The sequence below is a fragment of the Dermacentor silvarum genome, chromosome 5, assembly GCF_013339745.2.
Source record: "Dermacentor silvarum isolate Dsil-2018 chromosome 5, BIME_Dsil_1.4, whole genome shotgun sequence".
NCBI classification, from domain to species: Eukaryota; Metazoa; Arthropoda; class Arachnida; order Ixodida; family Ixodidae; genus Dermacentor; species Dermacentor silvarum.
Window position 1 is genome coordinate 18,118,272 of NC_051158.1, and position 14,820 is coordinate 18,133,091.

At 45.8% G+C, this 14,820-nt stretch overlaps 1 protein-coding gene across 1 annotated transcript in view; it reads left to right on the forward strand.

Moving 5' to 3' along the window:
• The window catches only part of LOC119452976 (mucin-17), a 30,507-nt gene extending 16,036 nt beyond the window's left edge, over positions 1–14,471 (forward strand). Inside the window, exons 4-7 of the mRNA XM_037714941.2 lie at positions 1,896–2,005; positions 5,630–5,747; positions 10,454–10,639; positions 12,765–14,471. Coding sequence (XP_037570869.1) covers positions 1,896–2,005; positions 5,630–5,747; positions 10,454–10,639; positions 12,765–13,046 — 696 coding nt within the window. The 3' untranslated portion in view covers positions 13,047–14,471. The remainder of the gene's footprint in view (positions 1–1,895; positions 2,006–5,629; positions 5,748–10,453; positions 10,640–12,764) is intronic.
• The last annotated feature ends 349 nt before the right edge of the window (positions 14,472–14,820 follow it).

Below are 14,820 nucleotides of genomic sequence, written 5' to 3' on the forward strand. Positions count from 1 at the left end.
GGTAAAACACTGAGAACGACCCTGTGAGTACCTTATATAGTGCGTACTTTTGGCAACAAAAACCTAATATTCAAGGAAATTTTGGTGCTAATAAAATTATGAAGGGCTACCTTGTCAAATACGTTTGTGCAGTGAAGGCTGATTACATGTTCAATAGGGTGATGACTAGGTGATAATTACCCAAGTGAATGATTGAAATTATTTTATATTCTCGGATGAATGCAAGGCCATCGGCGTGGAAAGAACTGAAGCGAAGTAATTAATGGCTCGAATCAATAAGTTCTGAATTGAAGAAAATGTGTGGAATACGTGTTAATTCATGATATGTAATGTGTGAAATCACTGTGAATGAAGGCGTAGTGCAGTGAGAGTCGGCTAAAGTATAGTCGCTAAATCAAAAAACGCTATCAGAAACTTCCTGGTTTAATTTCTATCTGTGCCAGCACAAATAGTGAGAATTTTTTTGCAATCAACGAGCACGCAGGTTCGGTAACTCATTGCCACAACCTACGACGCTATGGCTCCAAGAAGTCTGATTTGGCGTCTTCACCTGCCTTTCATGTTTGCGGCTGTATAATGCTACACCAATCCTTTTAATGGTAAAACGAAACGCGAAACCCGTCCACAGTAGGGTGACCCGTTTGGACGCTTTCATTTACAGACCCTTGAAAAATGTTAACTGTCCTGAAACAATGCAGTATTCCAGTTTCGTCCAGATGGAAGTTGACATGCTACAAAATAATTATTCCAACTTGAATGACGGTGGATTCCTTTTGTTTGCGGTGTCAATCCGCGATACTTCGCTGGAGATGGTGATCCATTGTTTTTTTTTTTTCATATTAGTACAGTACTCATATTTTGAAGAAAACAGCGCTCCGAGAATGACGTAGTCGTGGTAAACCACTCTTTCAACTGTACTTATCACGGAGTAATAAGCGGGACCACAGTAGAATGCCAGAAACTGTCATTACAACATGACCTCATCTCGCATGTACGCGCCATTCACCTCATGCCATGCATGCTTGCAAAAGTTGGGAGATTAGGTCGCTGGCGCGCACTTGTGAGATGAGGTCACATCGGAACGTCCCAGCTTCCGGCACTCTTCTCCGCTCTTGCTTATCACTCTTCGATAAGGCTGGCGTGAGGCGACTGGCGGTGCGAATATTTTCTTGATACGATTTGGTACGTCCGAGTGCTCCCACAGTAAGCTAACACATTCCACTTAGGTCACAGAGCCCTAACCCATACTAACTGGACATCATCTGGCATGCGGCATTGAAGTCAATCTGGCCGTTGGCGCCAGCTGCGACGGTTTGATGATGATGGTCATGATGATCACCTCAAACCATGGAGCATATCCAATGAGGGGAAAGGGTAAAAAATTTTGTGGCGAAGGGAAAATACATTAATTGAACGTAATTTTATAGTTGAATAAATGAGAGAGGAGGAGAAAGTTAGGTGTGTGTACTGTCAGGCGTAATTGGTACAATGTTTTCATTTGTGCCTAAAATGAACAAAAATAAGTCTCCCAATATGAGACAGACAAATAAAAAAGTTTTTAAAATGTGCAGATCCCACGCACTGTGGGAATCGATGTCATGCGAAGCATTACTGCAGCTGGCTATGCAGCATTGTGTGGGGTTCTGCAAGCAATTACCAAGTGAACCGACGTGTTCGTGTAAATTTAGTACTTGTGTGTGTGCGTGTGTGTGTGTGTGGGTCGCAAGCGTACGTGTGTGTTACAGACTTGACTAATTAACATGACTCAACATCAGCACTATCACAATACAGTACAGAGCACAGTACCATTCTTTCTATCTTTTTGGAGAGAAAAGGCAGGTTGGAGCTTGGTGCTAGAGAAGTTGATGTTTATTCTTTTTGTTTTTGTTCTAAAGGACATCAGGGAGGCATTCGACATGTTCAACCCACCTTTGCTATTGACAGCTGCAATAGCCGGAAATGTGGAAGTCATCAGGAAAGCTTATCATGTGGCCGAAATGTTCAAGTAAGAATATCCTGCCTTCTATTTCTTTCTGCGAACAACAATTTGCATAAAATGGGCCTAATTGTGTTCGATCGACTCTTCGTACGTTCGCCACGCTTTGGTTTAGACAGTGGTGCTACGCAATGTAAAATGAAAGGCAATACTTTTCAAAGAACGCGATGCACCAGCTGTATCGTGTGAGAACCCGTAACTTATCTACGTAGATAAAGCCGGACGTTACGTAGAGCGTCGGCTTTGTCCACGAGTTTTTGTCTTCGTCACGTGACAGTGACACTGCCTATCTGTCGAAGTCTTCGGAGAGCACAGTTCAAGTTCTCGGGGCAGAGTCCGTTTCGCATTTTCACAGCCGTAGTACGAGAGCGGTCGTACGTTTACGCCATTTTATCACTTACGAAAGCTTCTGTCCTCAGTAATACCGATGCCTTGTGCGTATTGTATCGCCAGTCCACCACATTAGGTGTGACTCCAGTGCGGCTCTTCATTTCATTCTGGAGGAACCACCCCGTCCATGGTCAATCTTCTGTGACTAAAAGGCAGCCCTCCAGAGCTTACTCTCAGTACTGCGCCATGGATCACATGAGCTGCTCGTCGCAGAGATCAGACAAGTACACCATCGCATAGTTTATGAAGGGCACGATATAATATATCAGTACTTGCCTAGTCCCCTGTGGCATACATTGCAATGATCGAGCGGACGCAGCGGCCCGATCTGCCCATGACGGTGTCAACTGCGTTGCCATTCCTCTTTCGAGAGCCGACGCAGCGAAAAAAGTTCCCGCGCTTGCGCGTGAGCTAACATTGATGTAATGGAATTCATCCGATTTCACAAGTGCACGCCTTCATGCCCTGGACTCTAATTTACAGCTCCCTATTCCGTTCAACCTTCCATGACGGGACTGCACACTTCTAGTCCGTCTATGGCTTGGAGTAGCATTTTCGAATGCGTACTCCTTTCTTATCGGAATGGCCAATAGCCCACTTTGTGAATCCTGCGGGTGCAACGAAACAATCGCACACCTTCTTTGTGAGTGCCCTCGTTTCAACCCGCAGATAGCAGCACTCTCAGCGACGATAGATCAACTGGACAAACGCCCAATAACAGAAAATAACATCCTTGGAAACTGGCCTACACAAACAACGGGGCGAGCCGCCCTGAAGGCACTGCTGCGTTACTTGAAAGACACCGGACTCAGTGACAAATTGTGACACTGCACTGTGTTACGTAGGATGGAACGTTGACACTATGCAACACGAGAACGCCTTCGCAGACTGCGCGACAGTGCCCACAGAAACAGTTCTGTTTTGTGTGCGTGTGTCATTTTCTTTTCTTTCCTTCCTTTTTTTATTCTTTATTTTTACTCATTTTCTCTCTCTCTCTCCTTTCGCATCCCCCGGCACAGGGTAGCCAACCGGAGATAACCTCTGGTTAACCTCGATCCCTGTCTTTCCTTTACCTTCTCTCTCTCTCTCTCTCTCTCTCTCTCTCTCTCGGTTTAGTATGTTTTTATGGTTGTGGCGTATGGAGGATGCGGGGATTCAAAAGTTATGTTTGAAGTAATTAAGTTGTGGGAATCAGTCGCTGCAATCTAGCAATTTATTTCCTTTACGTATAATTTACACAAGTAACGTTCATAAGATTGTTATTTAAAAAATCTTTATGAACAAAAGTGCGAGACACTTGTGGTTGTCGAAATATGAACGTGCTAAGTCTTCTATTGTTTGCTCACTATTATTCTTTCCTTTTAAGGGCGTACTAAGCGGTCACTTGTGTGAACTAGGACCAAGATGGGCGATGCACAGTGTTTTCATCAACGTATTGCAAACTTATTTTGCAAGATGTAATAATAAAACGTACAGCATCTGTCACTTTCTTGCCTATAAAAAATAAAAGTGTACTAAGGTATTAAAATCACAGGAAAATATGCTCACACGACATATTTTTTTAAGGAAATAACCGGTAGATGCTACAAGCAGCATGTCCATCTGTTGGTTCGTAAAATGTTTTTCATCAAATGAAATGAAGTTCATTTCCGGGTTTTAAACAGCGCACGATATGCAACTTTTATCAAAATTAGTTGTGTTTGCCGGACACCATCGCTCTGTCTTATCCGAAAACAACGTGTCAATAAAAGGGGGAAAAATTTGTCGCAGTTTCACCCGAAAGGCGAAGCACCAATTGCGATAGCAAATTAGTAGAGAGCTATACGGAGTAAGAATAGTAGTTTTATCAGCTGTATAAACTTGGACATGCAGCAGCACCAGCAACGCGCAGAACTGTTGTCGACGCCATCGGCGTTTTGCCTGCGTTCGCACCGAAAGCGCGCGGCGTTTTATTGCGATAGCAATTATATGGACACTTCCACCGGATTTCTGCCGTCGTCGTCGTCGCCGTCGCCGTGAGGTTCCGTATAGATAAAATCTTCGCCGCGCGCGTATGCCCGAGCGGAAGCGTGCGGGGACGCGCGCTATCACGGAGAGCGAACGCACTCAATCTCCCACGCGCAAGCAAGGAAGCGGGAAGCGAGCGCCGGAGGGAGCGGGGGGGGGGGGGGGGGGGGCGCACTTCTACTCAGCCAACAACCGCGCTCGTCGCTCGCACCGTCTCTTATCTCCACACGGCTCTGACCTTTATGCGCCGTGCATTCGCCGCTTAGTTTCCGTTGAAGCGATAGACCGTGCGTACCTTCGCCCGCTGCGGCGTATATGCGCTTGCTGCCAGCGTTTTGACAGTCGTTGTCTGCAGTCATTCAGTGTGATCTATTCATGTTTGTTTGTGCGCGCTCACACCACAGTTAGTAATAGTCGGGCCACATTTTCCAACGCACGCTACACCTGCAATGCTGCCCGGATCGGCAGTGCAGCGCTACAGGTGTGTCCCTTCGCACGCGCTGCCCACGGGAAGCGCTTCTCATCAACACCACCGTTTCACACGCGCCTTCTCGTGGTCATCGAGTCTCTCTTCATGTCGGTCTACTTACGCCGCAGCACACCTGCTTACTTAATCAGCTCATGTTTACTACAATTCATATTGCTACCAAAGCCGCTCACCTTACTTCGTATGACATTGCTGTGTTGCTATCGCATTCATTGCTTCGCCCCTAGGGCGAAACTGTGACATTTTTTTTAAATATAAATACGTATTTGGTGCCGCAGCTAAACGTCGCCTCCCCTCTTTCCCTCCCGTCCCCCCACAGCCTTTCGCGCGACGGAAAAAGTTGCGTTTGCTCGCTATATATGGAAAGGAGGAAAGAGACGCTTAATTCTGCAGCCCTTCAGGGAGCACGGCGTAGAACGCGCGTTTGCTCTCCGACGTGCGTTCGCTCCCCGTGAAAGCGCGCGTCCCTCGCGCCCTTTCACTCGCACATACAGCGTCCGAAGCGCGGCGACGATTTCATCGCCGTTGACGTCATACGCAACCTCACGGCGACGGCGATGCCGACGGCAGAAATCTGCTTTGGAGTGTCCATATAATTGCTATCGCAATAAAAAGAAACGTCTTTGTCTTGATGGGAACCCGCTGTAGTGTCTGCTTAATATTGCGTTTTCTGTAGCTTATGACCTATCTTTTACGCAAACTTGAGAGTCAGTGCCAGTAAGAGTTTCTTGCATTTTTTGGACATCCAGCGTGACGGATTTCGTCAGCGTCATGGCATACGACTACTTCGGCACCCAGAACCCCGTCGTTGCTCACTACTCCCCCCTCCAAAGTGCCACGGGCGAGACCAACCCAGAGATGAGCATCGTAAGTCAATCCCTAAAACAGCCCTGACAGGAAATATTTGTCGGCTTTTATTACTGTCGTAGCTGAACAGCTGTTTTCCTATGGCGTACATTAGGGTTTGTTCCATGATCTGAATGTATCTTTTATTTTTTTCGTTTGGTACCAAAGCTCAAAAATCTGTGCTTGCAGGTACTACTGCACCGGATTGTTAATGTCCCCATTATCTCTGTAGAACGAAACTACTTTCGTGAAAAATTCCAATATTCAGAACTTTTGTTAGAGTTCAACATTTTGCGATAGATAATTATTTTAAGGACATGTTTATATATTTGATTATTATGTATTACATAGTTTAAAGAATTGGCACAAGTATGTCGCCACCTTCTGCCCAATTTTTAATTGTTTGTATGAAAGGATAATGTGAGGTAAAATGAATCCTAACAAACGACCATGTTTAAATATCAATAACGATAGATCAAGGTTCAGAGGTTGTAGGCATGCATTTTTACCCGAATTTTATTCAGAGCCGTCGAAGAACCCCCGCTATAATCTCTGGATTGCTTCCAAACAGATATATCTGGAGCATTGGACATATTTAGTATATGAAACATAAGTGAAATTAATCAACATAATTAGTGAGAAATTTCTGAGCTACGGCATTGAAGATTTCTAGCTAAACATGCGAATATCTAAATATTCGAATTAGTAAACGAATGTAGAGGCGCAGTTGCACTATAGCAAGCAGGTAATTTTTTTTAAATTTGAGCATCTAAAATATAAAAACGCTCCGTAAAATTCGGCCTTCTCGTTCTTGAAAATGCTATTTCGTCACAATTTTTCCTGAATTTCAGTTTTCATTTTGTGAGTTTGCATTTATTAATTACAGACTTGTAGGACAAGTGTTGAGTTTACTGTGGCCAGAGGCAAATTACTCTAAAGGAAAAAGAACCTAATCAGTGTAAAAATAGGCTAGCTACTCTGTGACCATGCCTTAAAGCGAATAGCTTCAGCGCGTTTTGCAAGATTGAAGACGCTCGTGCCAGCGATGTTCACATCTTATCGCAGCAAACCAAAGAGATTCGCACCTAGCCACCAACCTTGAAAAGGTGCGTAACGCTCTCCAACACCGTAGGAGCAAGTTTTATTCCACCTGAAGTTCACGTATAAGTTTGGCAACGGTAAATAGTTCCCGTAGGAGACACGACATTTGCCGTTTTTGTGCTAAGTACAACCACAGACGGTTCGGAATTTTCCACTACGAGTTAAAATTTCTATGACAGGTTATAGGGCCAATGAAAAATGGGCACACTTTAAATAATGCGTAGCTGCTAGAGCTCGAACCTCTTGTTCCTATTTCATCTTGGACATAATTGAGCATCGCGGCAGCTTAACGTGCTGCATTCAACCTGATTCTAACGTCGCCTAAGCACCCTTGGTGACATGAGAGCCGAAACTCTAGAAAATAAACGAAAAACGAACAACCACAGTACGCCTTTAAAAATAAGTGCTTCTTACAGCTTTTAACCTCCACATACCAAAGAAAAGCCTATTGACACCACTCCTAAAATATTGTTAGTTCTTACCACCGGCCGGTATCTTTGATGCTTAAACACATAGTGTTCGTTGAAATGGCACGGGTACTTGCCAACACCAGCACCTCCCTATGGCCCAACAAAAACGGCCCCGTCTCTAAAGTTTCTTCACATTAAAACCTTCGTTTTTACGTGAAGACGTAGATAGAGATATAATATAGCATGGCGGTCCGTTGCGTCGATTTCTCATCCTACATGCAGTGTCGTCTATCGACAATCAAATTGTGATTCTTGGGCCTTTCTCTTTGTTGGCGACATTACCAAGTTTCAAATTGTGCCAGTTTTCTAGCGAACAAGCCGCAACACGATTATGGCACGGTATGCATCCGACTTCGAGTTCGAGGACTTGTTTTCCGCCTATATCTCGTTAAATTCTGAAAAATATAAAATCTGATGTCCACCCCCACGGAGACTACGTCGGAATAGGCTGATTCCATTAATTTCATTATTTAAGTACCCGATTCCAAAAATAAATTGATGGGTTTTAACGTACCTAAACGGCATGGTGGGTTATGATGGAGGGCGTAGTTGAATGCTCCGGATTAATTTCGGCCACCTAAGTTTCTCCAACGTGTCCCTAAATCTTGAGCACGAGAGTTGCTCCCCATCGGAATGCGGCCGCCCCAGCAGGGAGGCGAGCTCGCGACCTCGTTCTTTACAGCTAAACGCCATAGCTACCAAGCCAGCCTCACGGGTCGACTCTGTTCGTACTATCTGCTATAGTTCTACACGCAAGCGACTGATTCGTGCCCACGTTAATTACCTTAATACTACTGCGACAGCGAAGACTAAAAATACGATGTTTCGACATCAGCGCGGACAGTCATGAGGCGGCTGTTGTTTATTGCTCCTGCGACATAAAAACGCGCGGCGATGGTCAGAGCACACGTTAACCTTTTGTGTCGTCTAGAAGCCCGTCACTTCTAGCAATAAACAACGAGCACTGCCTTGCAGTTTCTGTGCCTGTCTTATCGCGTGAAAGTGAGAGCATGTTCTACTGCGTTAGCGATGAAGGCCAAAATGAAAGCCCGTGCAGCAAACCGTTACAAGCGTGGGCCAGTTACCCTGTTAGTGGAAATGGCTTGCAGCTTTTGTGCGCCAGAAGTGATGTCCTCACTTGCACATAACTTTACCATCTTCTAAGAATACATAAGGTGCATCTCAAAGCGCTAATTAGCTTTGATTTCAAAGCCGAACAGTAACAATACGTGTACCCTTGCTTGTTCAGAAAACTTCAATTTGTTCATTTACGTTTGCAATGAACGAGTGCAGAGCGAGGACTTTTTTTTTTTTTTTTGAGGGAGGGGGGGGGGGGGAGGGACATAGGCGCATTTATTTTAACTGGATGAAACCGTACGAAGTTTGTATTGCCGAGAGTCGCATACTAGCGTAATATGCGACCTCGCACCGCAAACATTTCTGATTGGCTTTTCATTTTTACAAGGACTGTCATCTATACAGCATTCGGGCTGCAGTCCATTATGTCTGAATTCAAAGTACCCGCTACAATAATTTATATATTCATTCGGTGATACTCACCTTACATCTTCTCTTATAGTTCTGCCAGTGTTATTGTTTATTTCCCTCTTCATAAATTGTGTTCCGCACTGAATATTGCCCAATGATAACAATTACATATCCTAGCTGTACCTATCTTTCCTAATTATATTTGTATTGAGCTCTCTGTATGGCGAAATAACGTTTCGTATTCATCTGCATCCTTCACGCAATGCTCCGATGTAATTAGCTTGGGACGTATTTGTAACTAATTAATTAAAAACTAAATGAGAGCATTCCAAGTATATTATGAATTTTCCCGAACCGAAGCCACAATTTTGCCAAGAGAGTCACCATAGTGGGGCGCTTAAGAACAATTTTCGTCACTTGGGTTGTCGTTGGAGATGTTGACGCGTATGGGCAGTAACTCTTCTCAAAACAAGGAGATGATCGAAACAACGAATAAAAAAGCAAAAAGCAAAAATGGCGATATAAGTTCTAAAGTTCACGTGCAAATCTAATGTACCTGGGGGTTCGCACAATAATATGTCCCCAAGCGCGTGGTCCCTCACCACACAACCACTGACACGACAGCCGTGTGAATTCGAAGACACTGTTAGAAACACGGAAACGTGAATATCTGCGGTGCCAGGAGAACAAGAGTTGCATCGAATAATACAACAAGATGAAAGGTGCCATGGTCCTGCCTAGGTTTTCTTTTATTAATACTCCCGATTCACTTCGCAACAGTAGTGGAGTTATTTAACTATGAACCCATACTTGTGTGCATTTCTCTCCGTCGAAACGTAGGGACGTGCACAGCTTCGCTGTCAATGACCTCATTTGTCCTTTCTATCGCAGCTTTCGACTCGTGGTTATTTTATCACTATTGCACGTTTAGCGTCATACAAGGTGAAATGTATATTGAAATTGTGGGATTTTACGTCCCGAAAATGCACCCCGATGGGTTATTGGGGATGTCGTAGTGGGGAGCTCCAAATTATTTTGACCTTACGAACTCAGATTATTTAACGCGCACCTGAATCTAAGCATGCGACGGTATTTGCATTCCGCCTCCATTGGAATGCAGTCGCCGTGGCTGAGAATTGAACCCGCGACCTTGTGATCGGCACTGCAGTGTCATAGTGACCGAGCCACCACGGCGTGTCGCACGTTGAAATGCGATCGTTGGGCACAGCCATCGCCGCCACGCCCGTTGCAATATAAAGTACAGCTCAGCTAAGAATCTTCTCATCTTCCTTTTCGCCTATTTTTCTCAATCTCCCCTTTTTGGCGCCTCGTTCTGTTTCTCTGAACAAAATACCGACATCACGGTGACGCAAAAGGATCAAGCACTCGCGCCGTCCGGCTCTTCCCATTTTAGAGCGCAGCTCTTAGGCGCCCGTTCCTTCGATCGGCGTAACCGAGCGGACTGCCTCGTGATCTCCCGATTAGCGAGGTGGTAGCGCCACACTTCGCTTCATTTGCAACGTGCCTCACGAGACATATTGTCCGCGTCAGCCAGTATATCGCGAAACGAAAACATGGCATAGAGCTGCGCTCAAACTCCGCATTAGCGAGTATCGTAATCGTCGGTGAACTTTTTTTTAGAACTCTGACGATAACAATTTATCGCAGGAGTACGTTGTGAAGACCTTGATCGCTATGGGAGCACCCGCAGAGAAGTTGGTGTTGGGCGTCCCGTTCTACGCCAGGTCGTACACTTTGGCCAACCCTCGCTTGAACTACATCGGAGCGCCCGCCAAAGGCAAAGGCGAGCCCGGTCTAGTCACGGGTACACCTGGAATCCTCGCTTACTACGAGGTAGGCAAAACTCGGCTGCTATAGAGCACAAGTCACGAGACGCGCTCTCGCGCTCGAACCTATCTTAGAGACTGCTCAATATTGAGCAGAAGTTGCTGTGAAGCGCAGAAAACACGTGACCCCGGAACACGGCGTTCCACCTATCGTGCTGCTGACAGACGGTTTCACAAACGCTGAGTCAGTTGTGACCATACTTCAGAATGATATTGCCGGTTTCGTGCTTTCGCAGTTCGTATTCGACAAGAAAGAATCATCTATAGATGCCTTTTACATTGCATGTGCCACAACGCGTGCAACGCACTTATAGCCCGTCCCTGTACGTATTAAAATAAAAGGAAACGCGTTACAAGCCTGAAGTAGATCTATGCACATTTTTTTCTCGTATATGCTACTTCAAAAGCGCTTTACAAATTTGTGACTAGAGCCTGCCAAAACATTGTGCAGACACCAGTGACAATAACCGTCAAAAAAGCGAATAGCTTTTAGAAACCTACTCGCTATATTAAACGAATGATACGTGCGCTTGAACGCGTACATATGTTGCAGTGGCATTTAGCTATAGCGTTTGTTGTTTCATTGAATAATTCCGTTAACCAATACATCTGTGACGGAGCCGGAGCCGCCATTGGGGGAGGAGGTGGAGGGAGAAGTGAAGGGATATCCTTCCCGAGCGCTTCATTAGAGCATGTCAATCTTCCGACGCAGCAATGCTGTCGCACGATAGCATGTTTAGGCACGCTATTCGCTAGCCAACGATATGTCTCAACGGAGCGGAGGTGATCCTTCGGTTTGTCGCGCATTGTCCGTCTTCGCGACCTACGCAATAGCACTGGGTTTTAGTGAAAATTTAACGAAATAGTTATTCTACCGTTGCAAATTCCACATATAGAAATGATAGGTTTGGGAGGACTACTCTCGCATCAAAGTCTTCTTAATGTATTATTAATTTTGGCATGCGATGACAAACCCATGCCACAACTTGGTGGCGTGACAGAAGGCGCCCTTTGTATCGGCGGTGTAAATTCGCAAAAAAGTTGTCGCAGTTTCACCTGAAAGGCGAAGCATCAATTGCGATAGCAAATTGTAGAGAGCTATACGGAGTAATGATAGTAGCTTTATCAGCTGTATAAACTTGGACATGCAGCAGCACCGGCAACACGAAGAACTGTTGTCGACGCGGTTGGCGTTTTTCCCGCGTTCGCACAAAATGCATGCGGCGTTGGTGACTGTTGCCGGAGCCTCTAATATAAATAGGCACTTGGTGCCGCAGCTAAACGTCGCCTTCCCTTCCCTCCCCCCCCTCCCCCACAGCCTGTCGCGCGTCGGAAGAAGGCACGTTTGCTCTACATATATGGTGATTGTAGAGGAGGAAAGAGACGCCTACTTTTGCAGCCCTTAAGGGAGCACAGCGCAGAACTCGCGTTTGTTCTCCGCCGTGCGTTCACTCCCCGTGAAAGCGCACGTCCCTCGCGCCCTTTCACTCGCACATACAGCGTTCGGCGCGCTGAGCCGTGCTCCCTCAAGGGCTGCAGAAGATAGCGCCAACCTTTCCCTTTCCCTCAAGAACCACTTATCATCGGCGACGATTTCATCTCCATTGACGTCATACGGAACCTCACGGCGACGGCGACGGTGACGGCGACGCCGACGGCAGAAATCTGCTTTTGAGTGTCCATATAATTGCTATCGCAATAAATCGTGCGAAAGAGCCAAAGAAAGCTATTCACTTCTGAGGCACTTAACGCATTGTGTTTACGTATAGACGCCCTTGTCTTTTCTGTCCACTAAACTTAATGGACCATTCTATTATGTAGAACCGGAAACCTTCCAGAGCCTCGTTTGTAAACGGCAGCCTAAAGTAAAACAGATTATATTAAATAAAACAGACTGCTAGCTGTGATTATTTTTATATAACTATATATTGTACGTCCCAGTGTGTCTTCTGTACCTATGCGCGTGTTCTTGCTTTTGTTTAGCTAGCATTTCAAGCACATTGGGCGTTTCAGCGGCCAGTTTCTCAATACCGTCGCACTTATTGAATGATAAGTATAGGCTGTGTTGCGATGAACTTTGTGATTATACATGAGTTACTTATCAACTTTCAAATTCCCTTCCCCGCACGCAGATATGCAGCGCTATCAAGGCTGGTGGTTGGACAACTATGATGGACCCGAGAGCGGGCGTCTACGCCTACTCGGGCGACCAGTGGGTCTGCTTCGACGGGCCCCGCTCGTTGATGCGTAAGGCGCGCTTCGCCCTCAAGATGGGGCTCGCCGGACTTATGGCTTCGGATCTCAGCATGGACGACTTTCGGGGGCAGTGCGGTCGCAAGGGTCCCCTGCTGAACGCCATCCACAGAGTCCTCTATCCTCCGAAAACCACGGCTGTTGCGAAGGGCAGCGGCTGAGCGAAGTGACGTGGAATCTGCGGACAGTTCCCCTCTACTATATATGGGCAAAATCACGACTTGATTGACGCGTCGATCATCAAACGCAGTTGTATTGCGCAGGAGTTGACACTGCCTATACTACGATACTATGCACGCGTCGTACGCACGCTTCGATCGCCATTTTGCGTACTTGCGTGGTATTCCGTTTCTATCGAGTTGGCGCAGTGCCTCTCAGCATTCTTTCGCGTTATTCTGGTCATGCAAACTTCGAGGCACTAAACCCGCCTGGGCCGCATTGTTTTACTTGGAAGTTATGTTGTCGCGCGCTCAGCGCATTTTTTTAAAGACTAGCTTGCGTTGTTTCCAGCACTCAGGTACGCTTTACTTTCTAAATATTCATCTTACACTTGCTTAATCTTGCGCGATGGAGCAGAAAGCCCAGGCACTTTCAGTTTGCTTTGAAACCAGCAGATACTTCGCGTCATATACTTCGAGTCACCCAAGTACACTGGACATCATGTGCTCACAATGTTACCAAGAGCACGAGATATAAGTACTATATATAAAGCACGGGACAATAAAATGAGCGCGCATGAAGATAACTACGCTCAACTAGAAAATACGCGTGACAGCAGTCCTGACTGATGTCACGCACAAGTGATCCATTGCACTTCGAAAGACACGACTTAGGGCAGGCAAAGTATATAGAAAGTGTTTGTGCCAGAACGTCCTTGGCCATTCAAAAATCTTGCGTCATGGCGTCATGACGCCCGAGGACTCATTACCAAAATAAACAAATCGCAAGCACTTCGGCCGCGCTAACTACGCGTTTGTTGGCGGCGGGGAGTGCCGGATGAGCAAGTCCTCCCGTGGTGGTGATCGCAGCTGTTAGAATAATATCCGATGACTGATTAACTTTCTCAAAAACATGGCCATCATAGACGTCTGTTTTTTGTTTTTGTTTTCAAATCACCTTTTCAACTATTTCGATCCGTACAGGTCCCGCAAACGAACCAAGATTTTTATTTAGTAGTACTCATCAACGATCACGAACGTCGAGCGGTGAACAAACGGCAACCAGATCCTAAAATCAGGCAGACGTCGTGTGCGGGATTTAATCGAAAAGTGAAAGTCATGAAAAAAAATAAAAAGGCACGCCTTGATGACGATTATTCGCTCGTTCGTTCTTATTCTTGCTGTCGTTGGTCACAGACTTCGGCAGTGAGTTATCGCTTCAAAAGACATCTGGACGTCGCTCTTTTTCATTCCATGGTTGGCTCCCCCACACCATGGCGAGGGCTCGAATTCACACGGATACAAATGACGATATTTCTAAGAAAAATGCGGACAAAAAGAAACGCAGTCGCAAAATGATGTCTGACGGGCTACCAAGCATCCCGTCTTCCAGAAACAGCAGATACACGCGAGATTCTACCTTTTTTTAAACTTTGCAAAAGATTCTATAAAATGCGAACGAATAATTAAAGAAAAAGAAACAAGATGCAATAAAAGTACTACAATGCAGTCACATTACCATTCGTTTTGCACGCTCGAGGGCGGTTCCAGGAGGCACGCTCGTCCGTAGGCCTTGAATAGATTCCATGGCCATTTTGCAGAGAACGAGGTTTGCATGAATTATTCAGGCACCAGTCCCACCATGGCAGAGCGCACACACCCATAGTACAGTCTACGCGCACACCACACAAAGACTGAATCGAAAGAATGATAGCACGGCGCTTGCCGTATCGCGATAAAGACTGACCCACCATAGCAAGAAAAAGAAGAGAGGGCA